We start from the raw sequence: 10,495 nt of genomic DNA, 5'->3' as shown, positions 1-10,495 counted from the left end.
TGTATTATATCTTTACTATATCGTATATTATTGATCTTATGTCATAGCTAATATCTGCTACAATGTATTACTCACCGCTTTGTTTGTTTATAACAGCAGTTAATCAATGTCAAAATGATTGAGATGGCCAATAAAACCAAAGAAGGCGGGTGATACTGTTCACAGAAGCCGAGCTTGCCGTGAATTACATCGCTTTAATGATGAAAGAGTACGAGATAAAATATAGAATAAACGATTCATATTTGACAACTGTTGAAATAAGTGTTAAAAAACCGCCAGCAATACACAGCTCAAGTGACTAATTATTTTGGTCCGCCACTATTCTAGACATGTAGATCTTTTAATTGCGACTGTATATTCTTAAATATAAAGCTTTGTGACTGTAATATAACTTGACTAGTTTGAGAGACTTGCCGGTGCTAACGCGGGTCAGCTCAAGAGCTTTTTATGTAATCCCCATTTTATTTTGCAACAAAAGAAAATCTTTCACTTCAGCTGCCTCGTGGGGGATGCCCGAGGACCTCTGTTCATGCCAAGGCCAAACTCCAGTATCCAATCCGCTTCGCTGATCCCGCACCTCGACCGTGGACTTTAAAAAGCCGCTACGCACCACTCATCGGTGCGCATTCACTCCAGTCTGCGAGCACCTCCACATCTACAAAACACTCCTGACTTAAACTTTGTGGCAAGTAAAGTTTTTGAGATGGCCCTTCAAAGCAATATTCTGCACCTGGTCCGCAGGAGCCTGCTCCAAGAGTCATGCAAGCAGTTTCTTCTCCAAACCCAAGGGCTGCACAAGTCCGTGGCAAGCGGTTCTCTAGAGATCGCGGCGCACACTCAAGCGGATCTGAAGGAAGACAGCATGGTGATCCCCGCCGCTGAGGAGCAGAAGGTGGCGAGAGTGAAGACCCTCCATGAGATGCCCGGACCCACTGCTATCTCGAACCTCGTCGAGTTCTTCTACCGGGATGGATTCAGCCGCATCCATGAGATCCAGGTGAGTCGGCAGCGGTCAAATGGCACCACTGTTACGCGTTACTTTTTGTGTTTGCATTTCAATGGTGTTTCACTCGTGCACATTCAAAACACGTTCAGTGGAAAAGACCCAGACGCAATCATGTAGACACATCCATATGGTTTCATTTACCACAAAAAGACTACATATTTAAAATTGTATTCTTTTATGTGCGCTGTAGCTTATTCACAGTAACTTTTTATTTTACGACCTGGCAGAAAAACGTGCCATAAATTGCCAGTGCCAGCAATTGTTGCACAAACGATAAATAAACTCAGATTTATTTGATTAGAACACAAACGAAATCGGCTATGTAATGTGCAGTGCGGACACGTGAGGTGTTGAATTACTTTTGGAGTTGCATAAACCGGGGAGTACAGTCTCCACCCCATCGTGAGGGACAGTCGCAAACCTTATTTTATCCCAGGCGCAGACTGCATGAAGGGTCAAATTCGAATTATATAGCATGCAATACGGTTTTACTGCCAAATATCTTTAGAATGGCTAGCTTTAAAGATTGCCAGTAAACTATAAAGCTATAAAGATTTGCGCTACTCAGATTTGAATGCAATCCCTGACACATGCCTACATTATAGCTACATCGTGAACAGAATGAGCCAAATATTATTTAAAATATTATTCAAGTTTAATTTTCATTTCAATTTCAGTTCCTCTTTATGTCATTCCAATTCAACAGCGAATAGGACGTGGCCAGTGTAAATCAAATTCCAACTCGTGCTTTGAAACGGAGCCAAAAACTCCCCAGTACTAATCTAAAACAGACAGTGATGGCTGGTATTGGCTTATGTATATATTAGGGAGCAGTTATGTTGTGCAAGGAAGTCATCTTAGGACTGTGAAAGATGAGAAATGTCTTCCAGGAGTTTTCTGGCTGAGGAGACACAGAGGTGCCTTTGTGTTTTCTTCATATGAATGGTACAAATGATTTGAGAAGGGGATGAATTTGGGCAAGCTCACAGTGATGGCCGTATTTGCAAAAAGCTTCAAGTACTTGCAAATGGGCCATCCATACTGGGAAATGTCTTCCTGTGCATACAGAGCAGTTGATTAACAGCCGCATGGCCTTTGGGGAGACATACACTCTTAACAATGAGAGGGCTTTTTGCAGTTATGCAATAGAAGAACCATTTTAGGTTCCCTAAAAAAACCTTAAGTGAACAAGTGGTTAAAAGAACCATTTTCCCTAATGTTAAGAACACTTCAATAATATATAAAGAACCTTTTATGCAATGGAGAGATTCCATGGATGTTAAAGGCTCTTTATGGAAGCAAAGATGCCAATAAAGAACCTTAATTTTTAAGACTGTCAGTCTGGAAATGAGTGATGATTTGGGGATTTCTGACATTGATCATGTTTACAAATAATCTTGTAGTTGGAGCATTCTCAGAAGTATGGGAAGATCTTCAAATCTCGATTCGGGCCTCAGTTGGTGGTTTCCATCGCGGACAGAGACATGGTGGCTCAGGTTCTCAGGACTGAAGGTGCAACTCCTCAGAGGGGCAACATGGAGTCCTGGAAGGAGTACAGAGATTTGAGAGGAAGATCCACTGGACTTATCTCAGCGTGAGTACATACTGATGTGATTTCTTGAGGGGTGCTGTAGTCTAGTGGTTGTAGGTTTGTTACTTTGGATTGATCTGGTGCAGTATTGTTAAGTAGTTTGAGGTGATACTTTTATTCAGCAAGGATGCATTCAATTATTCAAAGGTGACAAACAATTGATTACATATGATTTGTTTTTTCCAATAAATGCTGTTCTATCATCAAAGAGTCCTCAAAAAGATCACAGTTTTCACAAAAATAGAAAGCAGCACAACTGTTGTCAGCATTTATAATAGTGAGAATGTTTATTAAACACCAAATCATTATATTAGAATTATTACTGAAAAAATGTCTCCTGAAAAATTAAATTTGCATTACAGGAATAAATTTCATATTAAAATATAATAAAATGGAAAACAGTTGTTTTAAATTGTAATAATATTTCACAATATTACTGATTTTACAGTATTTTTGATCACATAAACACAGCCTTGGGAGATTTGGAATTGGAGATTGCTTTCTTTTTTTAAATTTTGATTGGTCTCTGTTAACAAAAATACAATGGTGTTTTTCTCCAGTGAGGGTGATGAATGGCTGAAGATGCGCAGTGTTTTGCGCCAGCTGATTATGCGGCCCAAAGACGTTGCTGTTTTCTCCCCTGATGTCAATGCTGTTGTGGCCGACCTGGTGGAGAGAGTTAAAACCTTGCGTAGCCAGCAGGACGACAGACAGACTGTTCTGAATGTCAATGACCTGTTCTTCAAATATGCAATGGAAGGTGAGCCTGAGGGCAGAGTGTGGATTTTCCTTTCATAGTGGTTTGATTTCCTCTAACAATGCTGTTGGCATTTTTTTTAATTAAGAAGAGAATCAGGTAGCATTGTGGTCTTTCTGGAAGAAGGCTTTGTATAAATGAAATTTGATCTAGCTTTTAGGGAGTCTGAGTCTGGGTGTTAATCAGATGTTCCACAGACAGGGATTTGGAGTTTTTTAATTAAAGCAAGTGTTGTTTTGTCACCTTTTTTACGTACTTGCATAGCTCTTTAAACAAAACAGATTGTTTGAAAAAAGTTTCACAGTAATAAACAGAAAAATAAAAGTGACAATGTTGCAAAGTTGCATCAGTGATGAAACAACATTAAACTTTCAGGCCCGGTTTCACAGACAGGGCTTAGACTAAACCAGGATTAGCAGATAGTTCAATTAGGATATTTAAGTAATTTTTATAAACATGCTTAGAAAAAAACATTACTGGTGTGCATCTTGAGACAAAACAAAGACACCGATATATTTTAAGATCAGTCAGTGCAAGTTTCTTTCAGTTCAAACAGCTCAGACTTACATTTTAGTCTAGGACTAGGCTTAAGCCTTGTCTGTGAAACCGGGCCTCAAAGTTTAGTGTCATTAATCAGCACAGCTCATTCAGTTCAGTATTGATATGGTTTAGTTCAATAACAATGTCAATGCTGCAAAGTTCACCAGTAATGAAACAACTGCAATTTTAGCTATAAAGCATCTAAATTGAAGATAACAGTGTCAATAAACAGCTCAATTTAGTTCAGTGTTGATTAAGTTTAGTTCAATAACAGTATGAAAGTTAATCAGTGATGAAACAGCGTCAATTTACGCTACAAAGCAGCTCTATATAAGACAATATTGCTATTAATCAGCTTAGTTTCAGGGATGCTAAGTTCATCAATTATGACTTCAGATTCAACTATAAAGTAGCTCTAAAAATATTATATTGACATTATTTCAGCTGAATTCTGTTTATTTTTTTGTTCTGCATTAGATCAATAATATTTTTTTGAATATTAATTGTGACCCTGGACCACAAAACCAGTCGTAAGGGTAAATTTTTTAAAATTGAGATTTATACATCATCTGAAAGCTGAATAAATAAGCTTTCCATTAGTGTATGGTTTGTTAGGCCAAATATTATTGGGCAATATTTTGCCGAGATACAATTATTTGAAAGTCTAAACAAAATCTAAATACTGAGAAAATGCATATTGCTAATCAAAAATTAATTTTTGATGTATGTATGGTGGGAAATTTACAAAATATCTTAATGGAACATTACTTAATATCCTAATGTTTTTTGACATTAAAAGAAAAAAATATAATTTTGACCCATACAGTGTATTTTAGACTACTGCTACAAATATAACCATGCAACTTCCTGAATTTTCTCTGAATTGCGAGTTATTGTGAGAAATTGTGAAATATAAACTCAAAAGTCATATTTGCGAGTTTATATATCCCACAATTCTGACTTTATATCCTGCAATTGTTACTTTATAACAATTGCAAGTTTACATCTAACAATTCTGAGAAAAACAGTCAGAATTGCGAGCTGTAAACTCTTAACTGTGAGAAAAAAGTCAGAATTGTAATTAATAGAACAGTGGATTAAAGATTCACATAAGATTCAGATTAACACATAAATACCAAATAATTGCTTTTATGTGTGGGAGATTCAATATAGCAATGAATGTGAAGCCATACAATATGAAAAACGCAATGTTTTACTCTTTCCTAGGTGTTGCAACCATTTTGTATGAAACCCGCCTGGGCTGCTTGGAAAATGAAATTCCCAAGATGAGTCAGGAATACATTGCTGCACTCCACCTCATGTTCAGCTCTTTCAAGACCACCATGTACGCCGGTGCCATTCCCAAATGGCTGCGCCCCATCATTCCCAAGCCTTGGGAAGAATTCTGCAGCTCATGGGATGGCCTCTTCAAATTCAGTAAGAGCAGAGGGAACCGTGGTGGGGTTCAGTCTCAGTGTGAGACAGCTGGTCCTTTACAACTACTGTAGGTTTTTTGTTAAAAGTTTGTATTAATGTGTCTTTTAGGCCAGATCCACGTGGACAAGAGGCTTTCAGACATCAAAAAGCAGATGGAGAAGGGCAAAGAGATTAAAGGAGGATTGCTGACTCACATGCTGGTCACCAGAGAGATGAATCTGGAGGAGATCTATGCAAACATGACAGAAATGCTTTTGGCTGGTGTGGACACGGTAAGAACTTGTCCTAGGGCTGCTGGGAAAGAGATATGAAGTCATTGCTTCTGAACTTGTGGTTCATGACATTTGGCACAGATTCATTGTTAGATACTTATTAACCTAAATTATTTGTGCAATGCTTCAATATCTCCTAGGAGTAAATGTGTGTGGTTATTTAAAAATCCAGAACACACTGTGTATTGAGACAGCTGGAGAAACGGTTGCGTCTAATGGTGATGATAAACGAACCTTCTCATCGACACGGCATCTCAGGCGCCTTTTTTCTCTTCCTGTGAACTCTTTTCAAATGGTCAGACCGTAACGGGTGTCCAAGGTCTCCATGGAGACCTCTGTGTTCACCTGACCTTACGCTGACCTCTCTCTCCATACGTCTCACCCACAATAAACAAGACCTGCCAAGACTCTCCCATTTCACTGATGTGTCTGTTGGCATCCTCTTCTCTTTGATCTTTCCCTCTATTTTTCTTTCAGTCGTAGGATCACATTAGCAATCGTGAGCCAAATTCAGTCATGTAATCCTTCCCTCTCTGCTTGTCTTGCTTTCCCTTCACCTCTTTGAAGCAAGATGCCTGTTTTGGGTTCTTGCTACATAAAAGGAATTAGTCACCCAAAAAAAAAAAGGTGAACGTTGTGATCACTGGAGCTGAATGCACATAACAGCAGCCGTTTTAGGCCCAGATTTATCTGAGATAAAAGTTATGATGAATAGAGAGAGCCATGACAGGTCTTTCATTACAGGATAAAGGGGTGAAGAGAAAGGGCCTAATAAGTCTAGAGTAAATGGCAGAATTGGGGGAATCAGCCCATGGGAGTGAGTCAGTTATGTATGAGAGCAACTTATGTAATATAGCAAAATATAGAAGAGTGACCAAAATTATCTTTTTTTATTAATGGGCATATATTTGCTCTCTAATTTGATTTGTTTTGCACTGCCAAAATGGCAAAGAAGCTGCATTTGAAATGGAATTTACATCTCTATATGTACTGTTTAATGCATGAATTCATTTACAGTGCATTAAGTGTTTTAAACATAGAATTCCGAATTAAGAAATGATGAGAAAATAAATGTATACTCAGGGCTCTAGAGTGCGACCAATTTGGTCGCATGTGCGACCTAATTTCTCAATGGTGCGACTAAAAAAAATCAAAGGTTGCACCGGTGCGAGCAGCCGTTCGAGGGGGAAAAAAACGAAACTCCGTCACTCTTAAGTCTCCCTGTTGCTCAACAACAGACACACATTAGACCCATATCGTGGTCTAAACCAATCAGAGATGAAGGACGGATCCCGCCCCCCCTCTGATTGGCCGTGGTCCAGATGTTCCCGTACGTGTGTGTATGTTTGAAAATGCATGTGATGCAGTCAGGTTGTCTCTACATTGTTAAGCGTTCACAATGCCTCCTCCGCAAAAACACGGACTGTATCGCGGACTCCATTCATAAAAACCGAATTTACTATGGCGCGGAATGCCACGTAATACGTTGATTTCTGGATTGATAAATCAAAAGTTGGTCTGTCACTTAATTCAAATCGCGATATGGACTAGTGTCTATGAAAACTGAAAGGCAAAAAGACCGTTTAAAATGAATCCTGCATATTCCGTTTGCCTCTTTGTATTAATGGTGGAGACGTGTATTTTTAAGCACGCGTGACGCTCCCGCTAATTTTTGGCATTTTCATCATGAACAGATAAACTCAATCTCCAAACCTACTGTGTCACTTTTACCGTTTCATTTGAGAAAGCATCATATCATACTGTACACACAAACTTCAAGGCAACCTGTCAAAATAAGAGTACGGTGTAACATGAAACAGAACAATATTAGTCCTGTATTACTTTTGTACAGTATAATGTAGGTGTTTATATATTCCTATTTATAGATATGTTTGCCAAAAATTAAAAAGGTTTATTTTTCATTTGATTAAAAATAAATACATGTTTATGCTTTCATTTGATTATGAGAAAAATTAAAACAAGAATTTAATAAAATAAAAAAACAATTGTAGAGCCCTATTGTTCAAAATGTTAAAATAGAGAGTTTTGTCCTTATTTTTTCACTGAAATGTTTTCGTTATTGCACAAAGTAGGGTAAAGTGCTGGGGAAAAAAATATGCTTCAAATAAAGAACTATATATTGACCAGATTGTTAGTTAATCATTTACAAGTCAATATTGCCTATATGGACAGGGATTAAAAAATAAATAAAATTAAAAATTAAAAAAAAAGTGAACTTGTAAAACTGCGGTGTTGAATGTGATGCGGTTGAAAATTTGGGTGCACCTAACTTTTGTGCTGGTGCACCTAAGAAAAAAAGTTAGGCGCACCAGTGCAACCAGTGCAAAAAGTTAGTCTAGAGCCCTGATACTATAAAAATTATAACTTAAAAAGTGACTGTCTTAATGAGTAAGTCACGGAATCATTCATTCAACTGATTCATTCAAAATGGCATATGTTTTCACATATGCATCATATTTCAGAAAAACACTTGTTTGGGTGATATTTCTTAACTCTATTATGTATTATTCCCCCATATTTTGAATTTTGCACCAAGCAGAGAAATTGGTGTAGATGTGTAGTGTAGCTCTCTAATAAGTCGTCAAACTTTCTTCTCTCTGCCCCTTTACAGACCTCTTTCACACTGTCGTGGAGCACATACCTTCTGGCAAGACATCCAGTAATACAGCAGGAGATTTTTGAGGAAGTAGACCGAGTGCTGGGTGGCCGTGTCCCAACCGGAGAAGATGTTGCTCATTTGCCGCTTATTAGAGGGCTTGTCAAAGAAACGCTCAGGTAAGCTCGGCCCACTACTGTGAAAGTTCTTGAAAATGTATTTCACTGTTTAGTAATTCGATGACAGAAATACAGCAGTCATTCAAGAAACAAACACTTCCCTCCATCTCTCTAATGCATACAGGCTTTTCCCTGTTCTGCCTGGAAACGGACGTGTTACACAGGATGATCTGATCGTCGGAGGTTATTTCATTCCTAAAGGGGTAAGAACATATATCATGTGACTAAATGTGTATGCAAAAGCACATTTTTATATGCATGTCTCATAAACACATGTCAAAACCTGCCCCTGCTAAGTAGAAGCATTGTGTCATGCCTTTCAGTTGGATGTAAACAGACAGGGTGTGCACAGTTGATTTGTATCATCACTGTAGACGACACTTTAAAAGAAAACAATTGTTCTGCAATTATATTTTATCAATACGCTCAGATTCTGTTAACAAAAAGGTTAAAAAAAGGGGCGTTTTAGTCAAGAAGGTTGAGACCTGTGATCATGAAAATCTAACAACTTCATGTGTTCACAGACTCAGCTGGCTCTGTGTCATTACTCTACCTCTATGGATGAAGAGAACTTCCTCCGTCCCGGAGAGTTCCGTCCAGATCGCTGGATACGTAAGGACGCTTCTGACCGTGTTGATAACTTCGGATCCATCCCGTTTGGCTACGGCATCCGCAGCTGCATTGGGAGGAGAATAGCCGAGCTGGAGATGCATCTGGCTCTCACACAGGTGCCTGTTTATATATATGTCTTAAAAACTCAGAATCGAGCAAATATCCAAACCATGGTGGTGCTAATTCCCTTGTCTAATGGTGTATTGATGTTCTTTTCCATCACAGCTCTTGCAGAAGTTCCACATTGAGGTGTCTCCCCAGACTGATGATGTGCCTGCGAAGACTCATGGCCTGCTCTGTCCAGGAGGACCCATCAACATTAGATTTGTGGACAGAATGTAATGTGCTATTACACTCTGTGCGAATTTAAACCATAATCCATACTGTGCTTCTTGAAGTCCAAAGACTGTTAGTGTCATTGTGTATTAAAGTGCCTCTTCCAGCTTTTCTCCACTGAAGAATGTTGGTTTTATTTATGTATGGAGACTGTTTGAATTGTTTTCTTGTGTGAATGTTTATAGCCAATCAGAAGACCAAATATTCGGTGCGAATTACTTAGAGAATTGTATTATATTTTTCATTTACAGAATTCATCATACTATCATACTAATTTTCTCTTATAGCTTTTTTGTTTTGCTCAGCCTTAAATATTAGCCTGAAATGTGGTCAAGGAGACCTTGTACATAGATGTTTATAATTAAATTAGCTTTAGCGCTAAGCTCATTATTTATTTAACATGGTACGCTTATGTAAGTTTAATGACTTTTAGCTTACACGCAGAAAATTCCTAAAGCAAACACGAGTGAGAAAATCCTATTACAGCTACAAAGCTACTTTAGAAGATCTATAATCCTGTCCTGTGGACACTAATATTAAGATTATACTTTGTAAAGAAAACACCTCAAATCACAGCAATGTTGGTGTTGATTTCAGTGTGACTGTAATTATCTAATTTGTTATTCATGAGTGATGGGTAAAACTCTTTAGTGGAAAACACTTAATATGAAATGGAAAATTGTGCCTCCTTTTTTTAGTGCACTAGCCTTTTAGGCAATAGATGGATAATGCTGAAAATGAACTACTTTTGGACAACATAAATGTTGTTTTTGAAGGTTGTGAACTTATTAATGCATTGTGTGAAATGTGGAAGTGTTTGATATGTGGAAATGTGGAAGTTACTGAATTTTGTACAAATAAACTACACTTTGAACACCTGCTGTGTTTTTCATATGTTGTGCTCTGTTTAAACACTATTCAGGGGGGAAAATGTAATAGTCTTTATTTTCACACTTCTTTTTATGTTTTGTATGTTCAGATATTGATATAACAAAATATATACAAATTAATACCTAAATAGGGACATAGTAGTAAACTTAAAGAAAATGTAAGAGTATACTTGAAGTATAATACTACTAAACTAGCACCTAATTGAGTCTACCCTGCTGAAAAAACAGCTACAGTAAAACCAGCCTAGTCTGGCTGGT

General features: G+C 37.9%; 1 protein-coding gene across 1 annotated transcript; it reads left to right on the top strand.

Annotated features, from left to right (window-relative positions):
• The first annotated feature begins 274 nt into the window (after positions 1–274).
• cyp27c1 (cytochrome P450, family 27, subfamily C, polypeptide 1) lies at positions 275–10,223 on the top strand. Its single transcript, XM_073851655.1, has 9 exons — positions 275–997; positions 2,410–2,600; positions 3,158–3,357; positions 5,122–5,331; positions 5,440–5,603; positions 8,236–8,399; positions 8,524–8,602; positions 8,924–9,127; positions 9,237–10,223. Exons 1-9 carry the CDS (start codon positions 704–706, stop codon positions 9,351–9,353), a joined length of 1,623 nt encoding a protein of 540 aa, XP_073707756.1. The 5' UTR covers positions 275–703; the 3' UTR covers positions 9,354–10,223.
• Positions 10,224–10,495: the final 272 nt, after the last annotated feature.

This window comes from Garra rufa, chromosome 12, assembly GCF_049309525.1.
Source record: "Garra rufa chromosome 12, GarRuf1.0, whole genome shotgun sequence".
Lineage (NCBI taxonomy): Eukaryota > Metazoa > Chordata > Actinopteri > Cypriniformes > Cyprinidae > Garra > Garra rufa.
The sequence above is the reverse complement of the archived record's forward strand: the minus strand, read 5'-3'. Positions and strand labels throughout refer to the sequence as shown.

What these genes read in the sequence shown, in the direction of transcription:
- cyp27c1 (XM_073851655.1), top strand. Translation starts at nt 704, where the DNA reads ATGGCCCTTCAAAGCAATATTCTGCACCTGGTCCGCAGGAGCCTGCTC. An exon ending in CTTCAAATATGCAATGGAAG is followed by an intron (nt 3,358 to 5,121) that starts GTGAGCCTGAGG and finishes ACTCTTTCCTAG; the next exon opens with GTGTTGCAACCATTTTGTAT. An exon ending in TTTTGGCTGGTGTGGACACG is followed by an intron (nt 5,604 to 8,235) that starts GTAAGAACTTGT and finishes GCCCCTTTACAG; the next exon opens with ACCTCTTTCACACTGTCGTG.